At 47.0% G+C, this 22398-nt stretch overlaps 1 protein-coding gene across 10 annotated transcripts in view; it reads left to right on the forward strand.

The window, feature by feature from the left end:
* The window catches only part of ALPK2 (alpha kinase 2), a 100466-nt gene that overhangs the window by 64388 nt on the left and 13680 nt on the right, over window positions 1-22398 (forward strand). For 8 of the 10 annotated variants that reach the window (XM_074995719.1, XM_074995724.1, XM_074995721.1 and 5 more), the window contains 5 exons: window positions 643-770; window positions 867-902; window positions 11331-11605; window positions 11725-11813; window positions 16208-16425. In XM_074995719.1, coding sequence (XP_074851820.1) covers window positions 643-770; window positions 867-902; window positions 11331-11605; window positions 11725-11813; window positions 16208-16425 — 746 coding nt within the window. Of the gene's footprint in view, window positions 1-642; window positions 771-866; window positions 903-2812; window positions 2960-3121; window positions 3952-11330; window positions 11606-11724; window positions 11814-16207; window positions 16426-22398 lie in introns of those variants that run through there. The other 2 variants (XM_074995725.1, XM_074995726.1) reach the window with 2 other exon arrangements.

Here is a 22398-nt window from a genome sequence, read left to right on the forward strand (position 1 = left end):
GCATGTGCTCAAAGATAAAATATAGGGTGCAAATACACCAACCTGTGTCACACACCAAGCTAAATTCAACCCTGATGTCAGCAAGCACAACCCCTCTTGCTCTCATAAAATGGTCCTTACCAATGCCAATACCAATACCAATATCTACACATATTTCTTCAGAAGAATACACTAGATTTCCATGAGAGCTGTTTTGGATATCCAAACTTGCAAGAGTGTTTGCTTCTTAGCATACAGAAAAAATATAGTTTGTTACAAGACTACACAAAACACTTATCTTGTGGACTGCTTGTGTCATGTTCCTTAATACACAGGCCCTGCATGCTGTGGCACGTTTCTCTGAAACTAATATGAATGTTAGAAACTGACAAGTTTCTAATAGTTGTAATTAAATCAGGTTTTGTATAGGTTTGGAAAAGTTTTATTTCCTCTTCATATATGATGAAAAAGTCTACTTGGCAATGCAAAACTAGCTGAATTCTTCTAAGTGGGATTTGAAATAGTATATCAAATCTATTCACCCTGCTTTGAACCATGATCTAAGTAGCATTCTTTAGTCCAAAAAAATTGGGTGGGTCTGAGTAAGCTGGTTAGAAAAAATGTTTTAAAATACTAAACTGCAAGTGTTAACTTCTATTCCAGTGCAGGGGATGATTCGCCAGTGTCTTTGGCAATACTTCAAACTAGTATAAAAGACCAGGGATTGTATCATTGTTGCTTGAAGAATATTTATGGAAAGCTGACCACTGAATTTAACCTGACCTCAGAAGGTAAACCCCAGCACACTTGATTTTAAGTTATAGCAACAAGGACAGATGCTATTTGCATTCTATAGTGCTTCAGTGTCTCCTTTTTTTCCCTTGCAGTATTGAAACATCTTTCAAGTTACCAGGATATTGACGGTAAATACATGCATTGTTTTTGTTTTGTTTTTTTTTTGACATAGCTATCCTTTGCACTTGGCACACTTTTGTCAATAAAAATATAAATAAAAGTAACAATGCATTCATAATTAAAGAGATTACCAGCTTCCGAACAGGAAAGAACCAGAATTGTTAGTTCTTTGCATCGCTCTGGCAATGCAGAGCAGCTGTATAATGATAACCAGATAGCTAAATCAATAGCTGACAGCTGCTTTGCAACATCAGAGTGGTGCAAAGCAGGCAGATTATTCCAGTGAATCTGGACCAACATTTTATTTCTCTTAGGGTGCTTCTACACTAGCCAGCTACTTCAAAGTAGCCGGCACAACGTCGAAATAGCACGCGTAATGTCTACACACGCTGTGTGCTATTTCGACGTTGAAATCGATGTTAAGCGGTGAGATGTCGAAATCGCTATTCCCATCCAAAGATAGGAATAGTGCCCTAATTCGATGTTCAACATCGAAGTAGGGCATGTGTAGACGATCCGCATCCCGCTACTTCGGAATAGCAGGGTCCTCCATGGCAGCCATCAGCTGAGGGATTGAGAGATGCTCTGTCCAGCCACTGCAGGGCTCTGTGGTCACTGCATGCAGCAGCCCTTAGCCCAGGGCTTCTGGCTGCTGCAGCTGGGGATCCATGCTGCGTGCACAGGGTCTGCAACTGGTTGTTGGCTCTGTGGATCTCCTGCTGTGCAGGGCAAGTGTGTCTGGGAGGGGCCCTTTAAGGGAGTGACTTGGGGCTTTCCTGGCCCCTTATTTTGACGGGGAGCGCTTGTGTGTGTGGACGCTCCACATTTCCTGCCGGGGCAGCTCCTTTCGATGTTCCCCATTGCTGCTTCAACGTGGAACGTCGACGGCACCAGCCCTGGAGGACGTGTAGACTATACACATCGAAGTAGCCTATTTCGATGTGCTTACTTCAAAATAGGCTACTTCGACATAGCATGCTAGCGTAGACGTAGCCTTAATGTGAACATAAATGATGAGCAAAGTGGCCCCTTTAATGATGATCCCAGAGATCAACTTAAGGAACAATTTTTCAAACAAGAAGATCCAAAGCCCATGAACAAAAATGTATATATTTGAATGCAAAATTGCAGTGGTTTCATATCTAAGTGCAGATGGTGAGTTAGGTGTCTGAACAGCTATGTTCAGGTCACATCACCCAGTTTGCACATGCAGTCATGACTCTAAAGCTACATCTACACAGGGATGCTACCTCGAAATAGCTTAATCGAAATAAGCGAAATCGAAATAAGCTATTTCGATGAATAGCGTCTACATGTCCTCCAGGGCTGGTGCCGTCGACGTTGGGCAGCACTACGTTGAAGTAGACACTGCAGGGGAGCGTCTACACACCAAAGCGGCCCACATCGAAATAAGGGTGCCAGGAACAGCTGCAGACAGGGTCACAGGGCGGACTAGCACTTCCGGGGCAACAGCAAGCCGCTCCCTTAAAGGGCCCCTCCCAGACACACGCAGCCTGCACAGCATGCGGTCTGCAAAGCCACAAGCACGCACACCCCGTGGAAGCAGTATGGACCCCCAGCAGCAACAGCAGCCAGAGGTCCACACACCCGCCCCTGCAGGAGCAGTGCTTGCCCTGCTTAGTGCCATGCAGGAGGCAGCTGATCATCTTTTATTTGTGGAAGAGGAGCTGCCCCCAGGGGATGAGGAAGCAGCCCCAGACCTTGCTGCCCTCCCAGCCCCCAGCCCCCACCCCCCCCCGGCCGCAAACGCCGCCGGCTGTGGAGCTACCCCATGAGCACGGACTGGTGGGAGTGGCTGGTGCTCGGTGAGTGGGACAACGACCGCTGGCTCCAGAATTTCCGGATGAGCTGGCAGACATTCCTGGAGCTCTGCCAGTGGCTCACCCCTGCCTTACAGCACCAGGACACCTCCATGCGACGTGCCCTCACCGTAGAGAAGCGGGTCGGCATCACTGTCTGGAAGCTGGCCACTCCGGACAGCTACCGATCCGTAGGGCAGCAGTTCGGCGTGGGCAAGGCCACCATAGGGGCTGTCCTCAGGAAGGTAAGAGGACCCGGGGGGCCGGGGGGAGCCCTGGGGAGAGCCCGGGGGGGGAGCCCTGGGGGGGAGAGCCCTCGGGGGAGCCCTGGGGCGAGCCCGGGGATGGAGGGCCAGACACACCCTGCACACCCCTCACTGGTGCTCTCTCATGTCCTTCCCCTGCAGGTCGTCCGCGCAATCAATGCCCTGCTCCTCCACAGGCTCGTGCGGCTTGGGGACCCGGATGCTGCCATCGCCGGGTTTGCCAGCCTGGGCTTCCCAAATTGCTTTGGCGCTCTGGATGGGACCCATATCCCCATCTGTGCCCCGGAGCACAGTGGAGGACACTTCCTCAATAGGAAGGGATATCATTCCGTGGTCCTCCAGGCCTTGGTGGACAGCCGGGGCCGCTTCCTGGACATTTATGTTGGCTGGCCTGGCAGCACCCATGACGCCCGGGTGTTCAGAAATTCGGGCCTGTGCCGCCAGCTGGAGGTGGGGACCTACATCCCCCAGTGGGAGATCCCTGTGGGGAACACCACCATGCCCCTCTGCGTCATCGCAGACGCGGCGTACCCCCTCCAGCCCTGGCTCATGCACCCTTACACGGGCCATCTCACAGCCAGCCAGGAGCAGTTCAACACACACTTGAACCATGCGCACCAGGTGGTTGAGCGCACTTTCGGCCGCCTCAAAGGGCGCTGGAGGTGTCTCCTCACCCGCCTGGATGCGGGCCTCACCAACATCCCCCAGGTTGTGGGCGCGTGCAGCGCACTCCACAACCTGGTGGAGAGCAAGGGAGAGGCCTTCTTCCAGGGCTGGGCTGTGGAGGCTGGCAGGGCCGACATCCAGCCACCCGCTGCCCCCAGTCACCAGGTCCACCCTGAGGGCCCATTTTGACCAGGCTGCGGGCTGAACGCTGGTAGGGCCAGCTGCGGGCAAGCCACCCACTGCACCCCACCATCCTCCACAATACTCCCTGCCCCCACGCCCACACCACAGAGCACCCGAGAGCACCCCCCCCCACATTTCTTTGAAATAAATGGAAATATTGTTTCAAACCAAACAGTGCAACCTCTTATTATTAACACAGAAAAAAAGGGGGGAACTATTTACATGGGGGGGCAGCTACCAAAACAGGGGTCCAACAAAAACTATGTACAAATGGGGGATATGTACAAAGGCGGGGGGCACGTCCTCGGCCCTGCACCCTAATATCCAGCGCCCGGTGTTGGGGGGCACGACCCTCGTCTCGGCCGGAGCCCTGGTCGAGGCTGGGTGGGGCCGGGAGAACTGGCAAATACGTCCAGCCGGTGTCCACAGGCCCATGGTCCCCCTCGGTGGCAGGCCCCAGGATGGCAGACGGCGGAGGGACGGCAGGCAGAGCAGCAGGTGGCGCGGCGGGCAGAGCGGCGGGCGGAGCGGCAGGCGGCACGGCGGGGGGGGGCCAGGTGTTGCGCTATATGCTCGAAGGTGTGCATGAAGGCCCCCCAAGCCTCCTGGAGCCAGGCCAGCGCTCGCTCTTGGAGCTCTAGCCGCTGCTCCTCCACCCACAGGTGCCGCTCCGACACGTGAGCAGCTGGGCGTCCGTGGCTGTCCGCGGGTGGCTTCTCCGTCAGCCTCGTCCTGGGGCTGGTCAGTGCTCCGCCGAGGGGCTGGCCTGCTGGGATGGCCCTGGTGGGCTCTCTGGGACCACGGACACCTCGCCAGCGCTCTCCGGGCCCTCCGATGGTGCAGCTGCAGAACATAGGGGGGAAGAAGAGCGGAGACAGCTGTTAGTGTGGGCCCTGACCCGTGGCCCTTGTCCCCCCACCCCTCTGCTGCTGGTTCCCCATCCCCATCCCCCAGAGATGCTGATGATGAAGATGGGTGTCCCCCCACCCGGGGGACCCTAGGTTCCGCTCCCCCCATCCCCAGGGATGGGGCATGGCGCTGTCCTGCTGGGGGGCAGGGGCTGATGCACTCTTCTGAGGGACATGCCACTGCTGTCCTTGGGGCCATGGTCATCTGGGCATCTGGAGGGCCCTGGTCATGTCTCTTGTCCCCACCCCTTAACACCGGGAGTGTGCGCCGGGGGGGTACATACCTGATGGTCTGCTCCCACGGTTGGGGGACACCCACTGGGCAGACGCCCTGCTGGAGCTGCGGGACGGATGCGGAGCCCCCCATCGCTGGAGAAGTCCCCCTCCTCCTCCTCCGGCATCCCAGGGGTGGGCTCCTGGGGGGGTCCCTGGGGTGCAGAGCTTGCCTCCGGGACGGACTCCGTCTCCGGGGCCTGCTGGGGCTCATCGGCCGAGGTGTCAAGAGTGGCCGGGGGTGGGGAGGAGGTGTACCAGGGCCCCAGGATGGCCCTGAGCTCCCTGTAAAAGGGGCAAGTGGCAGGGGTAGCCCCAGATCGGCTGGCTGCATCCCAGCCCAGGCGTAACCCTGCCGCAGCTCCTTAACCTTACTCCTGACATGGTCAGGAGTGCGGGCAGGGTGACCCCGGGCAGCCAGGCCCTCGGCCAGCCGAGCGAACGCATCCGTGTTCCACCTCTTGCTCCCCATTACCTGGAGCACCTCCTCCTCACCCCAGAGCCCCAGCAGGTCCCGGATCTCGGCCTCCATCCAGGAGGGGCCCCGCTGCCTCTTCCCCGCCTGGCTGCCAGTCTGGGAGCCCTGGCTCCCCTTGGGGGGGCTGCCCTGGGGGCGCTTGGGGGGCTAGCTGGCTGTCATCGGTGCAGGGTGTTGGGCTGAGGCTGCTGCGGGCGTGCAGGCTGAGCACGTGGCAGTGCTGCTGCCTGCACGCGCTCTCACCTTCCTGCACAGGAACTCAGGGGGCGGGGACCTTTAAGGCACTGCTGCACGTGGCGACCATAGAGCTCAGGGGCTGGAGAGAGCGTCTCTCAACCCCTCAGCTGATGGCCGCCATGGCAGACCCCGCTATTTCGATGTTGCGGGATGCGGATAGTCTACACGTGCCCTACTTTGACATTCAACGTCAAAGTAGGGTGCTATTCCCATCTCCTGTTGGGGATAGCGACTTCGACGTCTCGCCGCCTTACGTCGATTTCAACTTCGAAATAGCGCTCACCATGTGTAGACGTGGTGGGCGCTATTTCGAAGTAGCCGGCTCGTGTAGACGCGGCTTAACAGTTCTCCCTCCCTCCATCTCAGGAATACACTATGGTGTGTGATGCTGGCTGTTCTAGACTTGGGAACAGAAACATTTTCCACAACACATCCTTTCAGTGAGTGAAGTTATGCCTTCTAAATTGTATCAGGGGCTATCAGTGTAACCATAAAAGTTTGCATTCATCTCTTGCACCCCAAAATCCCTTCATTTACGTATACACAAAGTCAAGATTTTAGTGGATGCAGGAGTAGACACAGTTTAGTGAGCACACTTTCTACAGCCAGGTCTGAAACTGTGAGCTTTTTGTCTATGTGTTTAGGATTATCTTGTGCTTTCAGTAAAAGCTATATAAGAGGGGAAAACCCCAACATTATCAAATTGTAGGGCGTGTTTGGAATACTAACACTCAGATTTACGGTATGTATAAAATTATAGAAATGTAGGAGAAGAAGGGACCTTGAGAGGTTACCAAGTTACCTAAATTTACAGCAAAAGCATTATAATATATATTCTAATACAGATTAAATAGGTCACATCTTGATTTTCAGAATATTTGGTTAACACTGGCTGGATTTTTGATCACATAGGCTATGTCTACACTAGTCCCCCTGCTTTCAAAAGGGGGATGCTAACAAGACACTTCAGAAGATCCTAATGAGGTGCTAATATGCAGCACCTCATTAGCATAATGCCTGCCACAGCGATTCGAAAGTGGCATTTCTGAATTGCGCACCGCCCATGTAGGTGGGGGCCTTTCAAAAGGACACCCCCCCCAGACTTTGAAAGCCTCTTTTTCCTGAAACCAAATAGGAGTAAGGGGCTTTTGAAGAGTAGGGGGGTCCTTTCAAAAGGCCCCCATCCACACAGGCGGCATGTGATTCAAAAGTGGCACATTCGAATTGTTGCAGCCACGATTCTGCTAATGAGGTGCTGCATATTCATGGAAGCGCCTCATTAGCATCTTCCAAAGTGTCTCATTAGCATCCCCCTTTTGAAAGGGAGGGGGCGATAGTGTAGACATAGCTATAGGCTCATATTTTAAAAATCCAAGATGCACATAGCATTTCACTTTATATGGGTGAATGCAGTTAATGGCACTTATCAATGAAATTCTAGCCTGGAGTTTAAATACACCAGTGTTCAGGAGCATCTGAGCAGAGGATTTAACCCATTTGACTCATTTTATAGCTAACGCTATTACAACAGTCACATCTGGCCTTGGATTTTACCAAACTTCAGAGACAGTCAGCTTTGAAGTTGTGACATTGGTACTAGTGGTTGTGTAACTATGGTTACATCTACACTTGCATTCTTTTTTCAGAAGAGGAATGCAAATGAGGGAAATCAAAAATGCAAATGAGGCACTGATTTACTATTGTGGACTTCATTTGCATAATCTCTTTTTGGAAGAGATTCTTTCGAAAGAAAGAAAGCAGTGTAGAGGGGACTCTTTCAAAAATAAACCCCGTCCTTGGAAGAACCCCCGTGCTATTTTGTTTCATGAAGAAGTGTTCTTTTGAAGATGGGGTTTATTTGCAAAAGAGCCCCCTCTACACTGCTTTTTTTCTTTCGAAAGAATCTCTTCCAAAAAGAGATTATGCAAATGAAGCACAAGATATTAAATCGGTGCCTCATTTGCATTTTTTGATTTCCCATGTTTGCATGCCTTTTTTGAAAGAGGAATGCAAGCGTAGACATATTCCATAGGTCTGATTGTTCTCCTTAAACCATGAAGATAGGATGAGAAGCAATGAGTTTAAATTGAAGGAAAGGTGATTTAGGATCAGGTACTGTCTTATTGCAATGTGAGGGTCCCTGCTAGCTCTTTAAATAGATGTCTTCTGGCTTTTGCCACAGCTCAGCCAGTTCTTGCTGGAGCTGCACACCAGGGCACACCCATTTACTTTCACCTCTGTTTAGGATGGATATTAGGAAAAACTTTCTAATTGGCAGAAGGTTAAGCTCTAGAATAAATTGCTTGTGTGGGACAGGGGGTGTTAAATCTCTATCCTTGGAGACTTTTAAAAGCAGGTTAAAGAAAGATCAGTCAGAGATAGATGAGAAAATACTTAGTACTGTCATAAGTGCAAGGGACTGAACTAGATGACCTCTTAAGGCCCCTTATAGTATTATGATTCTATGCTAAGTTACAATAATGTTTCAAGGTACAGCCAGATACATAATGCTCATCACAGATTAGATTATCTTTGACCCTGAATCTTTTTTCATTATAATATTAATACACAATAAATCATTTTTTCCTCTTGCACCAGATATGCCTTCAGACCTTATATATCAGTCAACAATGCAATATTTCTCTCACAGTTCTTTCCAATTATGCATTGCCCCTTACTGCCCCAATAAAGGCAAAATTCCTCTTGAAGCTCATGGGAGTTTCCAGAATTGTGCCTTTTATGGAATTCCTGTAAGAGAAAACAGTTTGAGTTAAATGGACATATTCTTTCAGTGCATAATCACTTCACACACAAATAGTGATATACAGTTGCAACATGTCACAGTAATGAAGAGGAAAAAGAGGAGAAATAAAATACTCTGGCATAAAATGTTCCAGTGCTATATGAACACATGGTGGTTGCAAGTTGTCTGCTATGCAATTTTACCCAAGGAGGGAACGGCAAGGATTGAGCTGTGGAATGCTTTCCCCATGTGTTATCTTTTATTTAATCAGACCAGCACATCTTGCTATGCATGTGCTAAAGATAGACAAAGCTGTGCAAATTAGTTTATCCTTTCTGAACATACTGTACTAGTCAATTACTTCATTCAGATGGTTGTTTCTTTTTTAAGAGTAGAATTAATCATTCACTTCCCATTTAAAACAAATGCAAGGCTTTTCATCTAGCAGTTGCTAGAGGAACTATTATTGGAGATAAGGAACTCTTTTTATAGCACTGTATATATACAGTGGTCATTCTTTGCGTCAAAGGATGTCAGATATTTATGTAGTCCAAATCAGAGATAGCCACTAGTAGTAAGTTGGAGGACTTTGTTCTGCATACTTAAGCTTTAGGTTTTCCTCTCTCATCTTTCATTAACATCAGGAGAAGTTGTAGATACGTAGAGAGGTGAGCGTAGCTCTCACTCTGCAATAGGATGACTAGATAGCAAGTGCAGCAACAAAGGGTCCTGTGGCACCTTATAGACTAACAGAAAAGTTTTGAGCATGAGCTTTCGTGAGCACAGACTCATGCACTCATGTGCATCAGATGTGCATCTGATGAGGTGAGTCTGTGCTCACGAAAACTCATGCTCAAAACTTTTCTGTTAGTCTATAAGGTGCCACAGGACCCTTCGTTGCTGTTACAGATCCAGACTAACACGGCTACCCCTCCGATACTAGATAGCAAGTGTGAAAAAATTGGCCTCTTTTTCCCAAAGGGCAAGGAGTATTTTTGCCTAAAGAAAGGTAAAGCCCCTAATATCAGGAGAGTCACAATAAGATTGGGACAGTCCAAATAAGATAAGGACCTCTGGTCACTGTGCTCTGATGATCTGAAATGCAGGTAGAATATTTAGTTAATTTTTGTCTATAATCTTGACCTTTTCCCCATTTCAGTTTTTTCTTTTTTTATTTCCCTACTTCGTCTTCCTCCTATAGTTTGCCTGTATTTTCATGGTAACGTTGTTCTAGACATTTAGAAATAAAAGTCAGTAATTCTGATATTTTATTCAGTTTTAACAAACTTCAGCAGATATACATCATCTCAGTGTGACCTCTAAAATCCATCAGTGACAGTTAAAGAAATCAAGCCTCAAATTTATGCCTAGTGTTACACCTCCTGAACGCAATTCAGTTACCCCACAGGTGACTGTAACACAATATTTTATGGAAAACCTAAGTCTGCCCAAAACCATGTGTAGAATATAAGTCATAGAATCATGGAAACATAGGACTGCAAAGGATTTGATAGGGTCATGGAGTTCAGTCCCCCTGCAGTAAAGCATAACTAAGTATTACCTCCTAGGCCAGTCTTCTTTGTCCTTCTAGTATCACCTCTCATTTTTTATCAATCCTTTACCTGGTGCTTACCAGCTACAAAACACAAGTAGTCAAAATATGTAATTTAGATTCAATTAGAATTCATTAGTCTAATGATCAGATTAGCCTCTAATGATTAAAAGTCATTCTACAGCTCTGGGAGTAATCTGAAAAATATTAAGTGATGCTATAATTATTTATTTATATTATGGTTTGGGGCTTCCTTGAGCCCAGTGCTGTACAAATGCAAAGGTAAATCTGGTCTCTGCACTGAAGAATTCTAAAAACAAAAATATTTAAATATCTCTCTCAATATAAAATTTCCTCCCACACAATGGAATCATGTCCTCATGCACACGTGTCTGTCTGCCACCCAGGAAGGCTTGGGTGAGGCTGCTGTGGGCAGCTCTGGCAGAGGGATAAGGGAGGATGAATGGAGCTGGGCCACCTCTGGCTGCAGTCAAGTGGAGAAGCAGGGAGTAGCCATTGCCTCCAGGCCATGGAGGGGAGGGAAGGTGCCACTCTGAGCCAATCTACTGACAAGGGAGAAGCTTCCTGCTGCCTAACTTGGGGCTGGGGGAGTCAGCAGTAGCAGTCAGAGCTCAGCTCCAAGAGGCATCTTCCTCCTCTAACATGGGCTGGCTGTGCAGCTCCCTGACTCCCTGGGAAAAGAGGTGGGTGGGTCAGCGTAGTGAGCAGGGGTTGCAGCCCTCTTGTACATATTTAAAATTAAAATCTGTTTTTCAAATTGTGAAATAAGCCAAAATGGAATTGGCAACACTCTTCTGTCTTTAGGCGTTTCTAAAAGAAATTGTGGCTGGATGCCAGACAAGCAAAGTGTGCAATCTCAAACACAAATGGGGGCACACAATTGTGTGTCTATTTTGTAGTCTCAATTGCCCAACTTTCCTGCCTTTCCACAGGAGCAAAAAAATTGAAACAAGTCACCCCAAGGCCTAGTTCAAGTTCTCAAGGAGCCCTGGGGGTGTTGCCCACATTTGAGGATCCAGTTCAGAATTGCTCTTCTTGTTTTTACAATCCATTGTGGATTTGCTCCAGCCTACCTCATAGACAATGTAGCTCTCACCTGCCTGCTCATCTCCATCCATATGATTCTCTCTCTGTTTGGCTTAGCATTGTGGGTTCAAGACCTTGTTTTCTGCAGTCTCTCTCAATCAGAACCACCTTCTTTACACCTCTGTCCCCTTTTTCCTCTTGCTTTGCGATTGATTGTGTATATGGAAAGATACTTTACAGAACACTGTTTCGTTGTGGTTTAGGGTTGGAAGAGATTGAATTCATTCAGCTCATCTTCAGAGATGATATCATCAGTGATAGCTATTTTGGTGGCAACCTGCATGGAAGAATTGCAACAGAAGAGTTACACTTTGGTGAAGGGGTGCACCGGAGAGCCTTTCGAAGCAAAGTGATGCAAGGCCTTGTGCCTATATTCAGCCCGGGTCATCCCTGTGTTCTTAAAGTGCACACTGCTATTTCGTATGGGACCAAAACCAAGGATGAACTTGTTCAGAAGAACTACAAACTAGCAATGCAGGTAAACTCCATTTTCCAATGCAAACAAATGTGGGACAAGTTGGCTCTAAAATTTTCAAACTGCTGTCTGTGTTAAATGTTTGCAGTAATACTCTATTGGCATTCCTGTTTGTAATATAGGAATGCTATGTTCAAAATACTGCAAGAGAGTACGCCAAGATATATGCAGCAGAAGCAGAAGCTTTGGAAGGCTTTGGCAAAGTGCCCGAGTGAGTATGTGTATTATTCTGAACTACACTGGCCATCTGCCTCTTGGAAAATATTGCTGGAGAATTAAAAAAACAGGCACACTAAGGACATAAGTCATACCTGAGATCATGCTTGGTAACGATGAAATGGTAAGATAGATTCTTCCTTCTAAAGATGGAGAAAGGGAGTAAAATCCACTGTGGGGTGAATATTCAGAAGCAAAGTCCCCAGTTCTGATCTCACTTACACTGATGTAAACACAGTGAGGGATAAGAGTCAGATCTCAAAGATTTCCATTAAAAATAAAACCTAGTAAAAAAAGGTAACAGTTCTGAAAGCTGGTGATAAGTCTTTTCATCTTAGGCAAGTCACCTGAGCCCATATGTCCTTAAGCTACAAAATCTAATTTATAATTGGAGATATACATCTCCTAGAACTGGAAGGTCATCTAGTCCAGTCCCCTGCCCTCTTGCCAGGACCGAGCACCATCCCTGACATCTATTTGCCCCAATTCCTAAATGGCCTCCTTAAGGATTAATCTCACAAGCCTAGGCTTAGCAGGCCAATGCTCAAACCACTGAACCATCCCTCCCCCACTAGCTCTGGCTCTGGACTCTTACCAAGTTTGGCATGTTCTTATTGAAGGATTGTCCCACTGTTGAGAGAGGGTTTGTCTATGTATGGAGATCGGACAAATAATTTTAATCCACACCCATCTCTGCACCTTAGGATGGGAGGTGGCACCACATGAATTTTGAAACAGATAACTCAGATCTTTTTCCAAAGGATTTGTTTTTCTATGTACTGCTACCATGTACAGTCTGATGCTCTAAGGATGGTTGAAATTTCACTTGTCCATGACTCCCCTCAAGGATAAACCCCACATGCCTGCGAGCAGCCTAAGTGTACATCTTCTTCTAGATGATATAAGATATCTACTTCATCTACATCTGAATCACCGGAAGAGATTAGAGTGGATGAGTAAACTATTTTCTTGGCAGCCTCTATATATAGAGGAAGATGATTTCATTTGAATCCCAATCCAGAAAACAGTGAAATAACCCAAATGTATACAGTGCCCCCAAAGTGAGCTGAATGTGAAGCTAAGCCCTTGCTTTGTCCAAAACAGCAGGTGGTTTTGAATCCACACCACCTCCTTCCATCTTTACTAATTAGAGAAATTTATATACATGCTATTGTACATATGCCAACTATTTCATACAGCACCAGAAGGAACAACAAAGGTTGGACTGCTTCCATTTGGTTACTCTGTGTGCAGTATGCATGTTCAGCCTAACTGGATTTTATTTTCTTCATAAAACAGGCAGCACTATGAGGCTGGGTTTTTGTGGGGGAAGAATGTCAAAGAAAGGGGTTCTCACATGGAGTATAAAGGGCCCTACACACCTGTGGCTGCATTTAGGAGGATTTTAATATGTGGAGATACACATCTCATAGAGCTGGAAGGGACCTTGGGAGGACATCAAGTCCAAGCCCCTGCCCTCTCGACCGGACCAAGGACCATCCCCCCATCCCCCCCTTTTTTTTTGATGTATTTGCCCCAGATCCTTAAATGGTCCCCTTAAGGGTTGGGCTCACAACCTCAGGTAGAGCAGACCAATGCTAACCACTAAGCTATCCCTCCCCACTAATGGAACCTTTTTGAACCGGATGGTAAATAAAGGGCTATAAGCCTTGTGGCTTTTACTGCAAGCTGCTGCTGGTACTACAACTTTGGGCCCAATGAAGAGTTTTCCAAATAAGTCCTGTTGGTGCCACACAAAATTATTGCACCCTCTGGAATTCTTTACTAAAATCAACCTGTTCAGTACCACATGCTTTCCTTAGAGGAAAATACAGTTCCTGGCAGCATCCCTCTAGGGAACAAAAGATTTTACCAAGCGAAAGAAAGAGCCTTCTCCTCCAGAGCTGCAGTTAGGGTATATCTACATTAAGGGGAACATCGACCCTGCTGTGATCAGTCTTCCAGGGTTTGATTTAGTGACAAGGTAGGAAAGCGCTAAATCAGTCCCAGGGGGCACCTCAGTTGACTGTGGTTCTCCTCACTGCAACGAGAGGTAAGGGAAGTTGATAGGAGAATTTCTCACACTGACTTCCTGCAGTGGGGCCGCACCAGAAATTTGACCTAAGGTAGATCAACTCCAGCTATGTAGTTCTCCTTTAGAGGAGCATACCTGCTCCATCCAAAAATAGTGATACCAGTAAACATTAAGTGTAGACCAGTCCTGCAAGAGCAGTTAGGAAGAGTTTTCCAAGTCCATGGCCATCTGCCCTACCTCCAATTCATCCCAGGCCTCTGGATCCCAGCAGTTGTATTGGCAACATTCCAGTTCATTTCGATAGGAGCTGTTATGCCAGAAATCAGGCCTCTTGAACACTGCTATTTCTAGGAGTACTGGGCTGTTCTTGAGAATTGTGCTCCTGGTTGTGGCCGTTTTGGCAGTGTTGCTTTGATGCTGGATGCAGGAAGGCTTATGATTGAGGAAGACATGGTAGACTACTGCTCCATGCATTGGTTATCACAGACCCAGAGATCTTGTGAGCTATATAATAAAACATGGTGATGTCTTGTGATAAACGCCATTTGACTCAATGGCTTTTAAAGTGGCATTAATATAATGAGCTACTGGGGTTTGAGTCTCTTCTCATTTGCATCAGTGTCAGTCAGCTGACTTCAGCGGAGTTCGGGGTTATCCTTCTACCCCACACTGTAGTAGCAGGGCATTCCTTCTGAGCATGCTTGTGTCACCCCAGTTTATATGTAAACAGAATCAGGCTCACTATGAGGTTTCAAGCTGAAGTTTCAGAAACCAAGAGGCAGCAGCAGTGAATTTTGGTAACTCAGAGATGCATGTTAGCAGTCAGCAATTTTCCCCATAAGCTAAGTGCTTGGGCAGCTGCCCAGGACTGATTCAGGTACCACCCAGCTGATTAGCAGACCTCCCACAACAGACCGCGTGTGTTGCCATTGGTGGAGCACATATACACTTGCCTTGGTGCAAAAACCAGTATTTATTCTGCCCATGAATGGAAGAAGTTAAAGGGAACACCGGCAGTGAGACAAGTCATTTTTCTAGAACGGGGGTCAGCAACACTGGCAAACGTGACACGAATGGCCTGTGAGCGGATTTTCACCAGCACGTGAGGCAGGAGTGCAGCCCTGCCCCCTCCTCCCTCATGCAGATGGGAGCTTGTTCAAAGCTTGTGGATTAACAAAAGACCAGCTAATGCTACCAACCACCACCTAAACAGTAAAAATCTGCATCTTAATTTATTAATGAAGCTGTTGTAAGGAGGACTATTACTGACTTTAAAAAGTGTCACTGGCACTCGGACTATACCTAGAGGTCAAAAGGTCAAATTTTGGCACTCCACCTTGGAAAGTTTGCCAACCCCTGCTCTAGACTAAGACTGTAACCATCCTCAACAGATTAAAATAGGTGTTAACTAGACATGCAAAGTTCATCAGTTTCACTTTATGCTCAGTGGTTCTTTGAGAAGACCCTCAAACTCAAAGTGAAACTGTCACAGTTTGCTCGGTTTTAGACCATAACCAGTTTCATATCTCTTCCATTTCCATCCCTAGTCAAAATAAGCCCAAGGTCTGGCAAACCCAGCCCAGGTTCATGGAAGGCTTTACAAACTTTTGGCAAAATTATTCCAGGTTCTGAATTTGGGAAACCAGGTGAGTTTTGCTTAGTTTTGAATTTTCATATGAAACTTCACTTGGAGTTAGCTGACACATGTTGAACTAGACACAAACTTCACCAAAGTTCAGAGATTTTGGAATCCACAACTTTGGCATGAACCATTCTGCAGTAAAGAGATCCCCCTAAAAAGAATTATATGTATTTTGTCCTATTGTTACCTGGCAAAATAGTTATTTTGAACTAAATTTTCAAATGTGCCAACTAGCTTTGGATGCTTCTGGCTTTAGATGTGCAGACTGAAACACCCAAGCTGTGAAATGCATATGTACTGATCATAGATAACATTCCTCTGAAAGTCACTGGAAGATAAAGAGATACAACACCTCTAAAAACAGGCTTTTGTTTGTCAAAACAGACATCATAAAACTATGCACTCCAAAATTAGTGAACGCTTTTTAAGATGTGGGCCTTCATTTTCAGAATGTACAAGAGGCAGCATTAGCAGTTATGCTTTGAAAACATAATGCAGAGGGTTTCGATATAACTCAACAAATGAAACATAATTTCTAGATCACTGAATAGTAAAAGATCCAGTTCCTATCAAAATGATTTCTGGTGTCTAACTTGGTTCAGCCCTAGTATGTGTTCTAGTGAGTGTCTGAAGCTGTTTGTTGCTGGACAGAAAGTCTCACCTTGCTTACCCTGGCTGAGATCATTAAGTTCTTTTTTGGGTTTGATTTCAGGATCATTCCTATTTTCCTTGTGCATCGTCCCACAAACAATATCCCTTATGCAACCGTGGAAGAAGAACTGATTGGAGAATTTGTGAAATATTCTGTCCGGGATGGCAAGGAAATCAATTTCAAGAGAAGAGACTCAGAAGCTGGTCAGAAATGTTGTACCTTTCAGCACTGGCTCTATGAGAAAACCAATGGAAACTTGCTTGTTACAGATTTTCAAGGTGAGAGCTCCCAATCTAATATAAGATCAGCCATACTGGGTCAGAAGGTCCATCTAGCCCATGGTCCATCTTGTCTTCTGACAGTGACCAATGCCAGGTGCCACAAGTATGTGACAGATGAGCCGTCTATCACTCTGACACCCAATCACTTGGTATCTCAGTAGCTGGACAGACTTCCTTTGTACATCTGTGCATTAGTCAGCAGTGAGCTTTCCAGCCTGCACTGACAGAGTTGGGTTGGGGGCTCAGACTCTAAATATAGCTGCATAGGCTGCTTTGAAGTTGTAACCTGGGGAGCAGCTCAGACTCTGAAGCCTGTGGATGAGGGGAGTGCATTCTGAAGTACTGTCTACACAGCTACTTTGAGAGCAATAGTATGAGCCTGGTGAGCCCACATCTATCAACCGCGCCTGGGTGTCTCGCTGCCACAGGCTGGGGAAATATACCCTCAGAGCCTCATTCCAGTACATCTCTTTGCTGTCCTCAATATACTGAACTTGCTGAGCATGTTTATGTAATACCAACAGACCCCAGTCATCACTGTCCAGCCCAGACAGCAGTGCAGCTTCCCCTGGGGGAGTCTAGCTCCCTGTCCTAGCACTTCCACCCATGGCCCCATCCACACTCCACTCCCACTCCACCTCAGACCCTTCAACCACTGTGCTCCCTCCCTGCTCCATCCCATCCCCACTGCCACTTGCTACGTCCACCCTCCCCTAGAAGGCCTCCACTGTTTGCCATTCCCTCCTCTCCTCTACTGCTCTCTCTCATGAGGTGGAGAAGAGGAGGAAGCACATGGCAGACAGTGGGCAGGGGTCTCACAGAAGGAGATGCGGAGGGACATGGTAGGCAGTGGAAGGAGAGTGTCTAGTGAGGGAAGCGGTGGAGGAGAGACAGGACACAGCAGACAGGAGGTCTTGTGGGAGGGGTGAGAAGGGATACAGCAAGAGGTGGTTTCCAGTGGGGCCGTGGGAGAGAGGAGGGATGCGGGGAGCAGCGGGGTCTCTGGAGGAGTGGAATGGAGAAGTAAAGTGGGACTCATCAGGAAGTGGTAGATGGGTGGGGGGCACTTGTGGAAGAGGTGAAGACGGGAGGGAAAGAGGCAGAGTGCAGGCAGGGTCCAGGTGCCTATTATACCCACCGCCTATGTCAGCAGGTTTATTAATCTCTAGCTGGTTTAGCTGCCACTAGAAGGGCACAGACTGCCACACCACATCGGCATCAGTTACACACCTGTGCTAACCCTTGTACAGTAGACCCACAACTTATGCGGGGGGTTGCATTCTCGTAACCCCCACACAAGTCAAATTTCACATGCAGTTTAGGGGAGCCAGGAAACTGATGAGGGCAGCTGGGTTGGTCAGTTTCCTGGCTACAGTGAGTGAAGGGGAGTCAGGGACCAGATGCCAGGCTGGCTCCCGGCTCCCCTCTATTTGCAGAGCTGGGAAACTGATCAGGGCAGCTGCACTCATCATTTTCCCCACTTCTGTCAGTGGCAGCAGCTGAGAGCTTCACTCTCGGCTGCTGCCATTGACAGGAGCAGCTGCTGCCCTGATAGGAATGGGGAAACCTCTCCTGTCAGGTGCAGCAGCCCACTTGGCTGCCACCCCAACAGGAGCCTGGAAATTGACCAGCACAGTAGTGCTGGTCAGTTTCCCTGCTCCTCTAAGTGGCAGGGAGGTGGCACTCTGCCACTCAGAGTCACTTTAACCTGAGAAATGTGCAACTCGAATATGCATATCTCAGGGGTCTACTGTACATAAAATTACTTCCCCGGGATGAGGACCAGAGAGCTTTCTGTTGAACAGATCATATCCAGAGCCCTGGACTCACACCTGCTAGCACACTTGTTGTCTCTTTCTTGTGTATCTTTTCCTTTTGAGATTCTATTATTAAGTAAATATTTCTCCCCATGCTTAAACTCTGAATCCTTCCCACACCATCAGACATAACCAGAGGTACTGACAAGGCTCCACTGCCCCTGCTCATTGTGCTGCTTGCAGAATGACTATCATGTTGAGTATCATGTTGCATAATTCAACTTTTCTACAAGAATAGATTGTTGGTTTGTTGCTCAGCAAGTGGGCTGATTTTTGTTTGGTCCCTGCTTTTGACCTCTCTGGCTTGGGAGCTAGAACTAACGGGATCTAAAACTCCCACCATCACAGGTCCTAGGGTCATAGAATCATAGGGTTTGGAGAGACCTCAGGAGGTCATCGAGTCCAACACCCTATTGAAACCAGGACCAATCCCACCTAAATCATCCCAGCCAGGGCTCTCCCAAGCCAGGACTGAAAGATCACTAGGGAAGGAGATTCTACCACATCCCCAGGTAACCCATTCCAGAACTTCACCACATACTAGTGAAATAGTTTTTTCCAATATCGAATTATACTTCCCGCACTGCAACCTGAGACCATCGCTCCTTGCGTTGTCACCTGTTATTACTGCCACTCGCCATCCTGTTTAGAATGCCCCTTCAGATAGCTAAAGGCTGTTATCAAATCCCTCCACACCCTCACTTATCTCTTCTGTAGACTAAATAAGCCCAAATCTCTTAGCTTCTCCTCATAGGTCATGTGCTCCGGCCCCTTAATCATTTGTCACCCTCCTCTGGACTCTTTCCAGTGTATCCATATCCTTTCTGTGATGGAGTGCACCCAGACTTGGATGCAATACTGCAGATGTGGCTTCACCAGTGACAAATAAAGGGGAATAATCAGCTTGGATCTGCTGTCAATGCTCCTACTAATGTACCCCAGTACGCTGTTAGCTTTCTTGGCTACTGTTGGCTCATATCCAGCTTCTCATCCATGTAATTTGCAGATCCTCTCCTGCATCACTGCTGTAGCAGTGCTTGGGATTACCATCTTCTAAGTGCAGGACTCCGCACTTGTCGTTGTTGAACCTCATTGGATTTCTTTTGGCCCAATCCTTCACTTTGTCTAGGTCTCCCTAGAGCCTATCCCTAACCTCCAGCATACCAAGTGCTCCCTCTAATGTAGTGTCACTGGAGCATACAAGCAACCTCACAGGATTAAGCATAGTTCCCCAGAAAGGGGTAGTATTGTGACTGGGCATTATAACCCAGACTAGGAGCTTCAAGCGCTCCACACCTCTGAATATTGGGCCCTTGTTTTGGTGCCTATGTATGGATTTATGTACCAGTCTTCAGGCACCAAAGTTGGAACATTTTGTTTTGAGCCATTATTCAAAAACACAATAGAAATGGCATGTCAGTAACAGTTCAAAGGCCCCGAGGGTGTATTTCCCCAGCTCGTGGTAGTGGGACCCTTGGCCTGAGTCAACAGACCCCTGGCCTGGATCAACAGACAAGGGGCTTACAAGGCTTGTGCTAGTGTGCTAAATATAGCTGTGTAGACAGCACTTCAAAGTGGTCTCCCCTCATCTAAAGCCACAGCTGCCTTAGGCCACGTCTACATTAGCAAGTACGGCTGCAGCTGTGCCACTGTAACCTCACTTGTGTAGCCAGCTGCTCTGTGCAGATGGAAAAGAGCACGCCCGTCGACATAACAAAAATCACCGCAACAAGCCATGATAGCTATGTCAGAGGAAGATGCTCTCCTGCCAGCACAGCACTGTGCTCGTGAAACTCACGAGTGTGTTTTTTCACACCTCTGAGCTACATAAATTTTGCTGGCATAAGTGGCAGTGTTGCCATGGCCTTAGTGCCTGATCCATGCCCACTGGGGTCAAAAGAAACTTTGCTAGGGTTCAGTGGGAGCAAGAGAAGCAACTTAGGGCACAAGAAATCCTTTCATCACACACAACTCCTCCATTCAGTTGGCAGCACACTATCGAAGAGCAGGAGGACAAAAGGAGCAATCTGTCTCATACAGATCTTATGAGGGTATTTGTAACGGTAGGGTGAAGTAGCATGAAGCCTACTGCACCACTTAAACATTCACATAGGACTGAAAGTCAGATTTCAGCGGTGCACAGTCTTTGTGCTACTCCTCTGCATAAAGGGGGTGTAATGATTTGTCCGAAGCTACAGACTGAGCATCACTTTCAGCTCTCAGGTACACTGTTGTCTGGTGAGACTGAAAGAATGTAAGACACCAGGATCTATCCACCCCACTCAACCCAATACAGCATATGTTTTGACAAATGCGTTCTGAATGGTCCCATGATGTGTTTCAATGATGACGCTCGCAACAATTTCCTTGTCCTAGTGGGAGGAGCTTATTCTCTAGACCCTTAGGTAGTACTTCTCTTCATTCCACCCGATATTCAGCTTTGTTTTTATACTCTCTCCAGCCTATTCTGGATAAAAATAACCATATGGTATTTTCAACTGAGTCTACCTGTATCAGTCCTGACTTGCTTCCCCTGCTGTGCTAAGCATGGTGCCCTTCCAAAGCTCCTTGGTCTTTCTGACCATAGTCATGAGACTAAAACTAGGAATAACACCCGAATCTCTTGTGCAGACCAGGAGATCACATGGCTCCAGCTTCCAATGAACTAGTTTGTACAAGGTCTTGCACAACGGGGCCTGGGTTCATTACTCCTATGCTCTGTTGCAGTGCAAATAAAGAACATTGTTCATGAGAATTAGCTAGTTAGATGATATCTTGTTGGTATAAAAATATCTGTAAATTACTATTATCAAAAACTTATTGTAATGGGCCTTTTTTTCTGAAATAGCAATTCAAACTAGTATTACGCCTGTGAAATCACAGGCAAATTATTAAATAGGGACAGAGGATTTTTAAAGTGTATTCTTTTGAGTCTAATTAAAGCACTGAGATCCACCTGGTAATTAAAAAAAAATCAGTACTAATTACAAGTGCCTTTGACAAAGTGACTGGAGACCAGTAAAACATAGGTTTAGAACAATTAAAATAATACACAGCCTTTTGATATGGCATCTAACATGGGACAGAATAAAAGCTTTGCAGAGAGGTTTCTGATATTTTCTTTTCTGCTCTCTAACACAGCCTATGAGCTGGTGCTTTGTTGGCCATGTGTTTCCCCCACACATGGGAAAGAAATGAATTAGCTCCTTGCTGTGCAAAGTGCTTTAAAAAAGGTTCATTGGTAACACATCCAGAGTGTGGTACTTTATTCAACTGAAGGAGCTGGGGGAGGGGAAGTTCCTGGCTTATTTGTGGAAACAACTAACTTGGAAATAAAAAGCTAATCTCACCCTCTTAATATAGATTTAATTTTTACTACAAATGCACCTTAGTAAATCAGAACACTCGCTGCAAGGCTGACTAGTGTCTGCTTGTCACCCCTCCATGGGTATTTATGAATTGCTTCATGAATTTAAACACTAAAACCAGCACCCTCTGCCCTCACTTTGCCTTGCATTTAAATAGCTAACCCCTGTCTTTAAAACCAGTGGAAAAATTCATACCCAGGCACCTGACCTTGTCTGAAGAAATGCCCTCCTTGCTTCTAGAGAACACTGCCATGACACTATTATGTGCCTCGCTCACCCGCATTGTGCAAATATTTGCCCTTTAAAGAAGCACAGTCTGTGTTCACAAAGTTCATTAGGGAATAAATAGAACAACAGTCCTGGCTGGTGTTCTGCAAGGAAAGGTGCAACTTTTTAAACAGTACCATGTCCTTGTAGATGACCTATGCTCCACTCAGAATACAAGAGTTTAAGTCAAGTAAGTCATCCCCTACCATTTAAAATTAGAAAGCTGAAGAAAAAGAAAAAACAAATGTGTGAATGAATTAAAAAGGAAAAGCTTAAAGCCTAAACTCCTAAGCTTATGGATATGAGTTACGTTGGAGTCAGGAAGTAGAGCAGATGCCCTCCATATTGGTTCTTAACACTGGTGTTCCCAAAAAGGAGCAGCCTTACAAACAAGGACTGGGACCCTGTCCATGATCCAAACCTGCTGTCCACGTCTCCATGGAGTAGCATGGCTGTGGAATGTTACAAGGCACATTAGCTGAGTTTCCTGCAGTGCACTTGAGAAATTTCTAGATCTG

The sequence above is a fragment of the Carettochelys insculpta genome, chromosome 5 (genome assembly GCF_033958435.1).
Source record: "Carettochelys insculpta isolate YL-2023 chromosome 5, ASM3395843v1, whole genome shotgun sequence".
Taxonomy (NCBI): Eukaryota; Metazoa; Chordata; order Testudines; family Carettochelyidae; genus Carettochelys; species Carettochelys insculpta.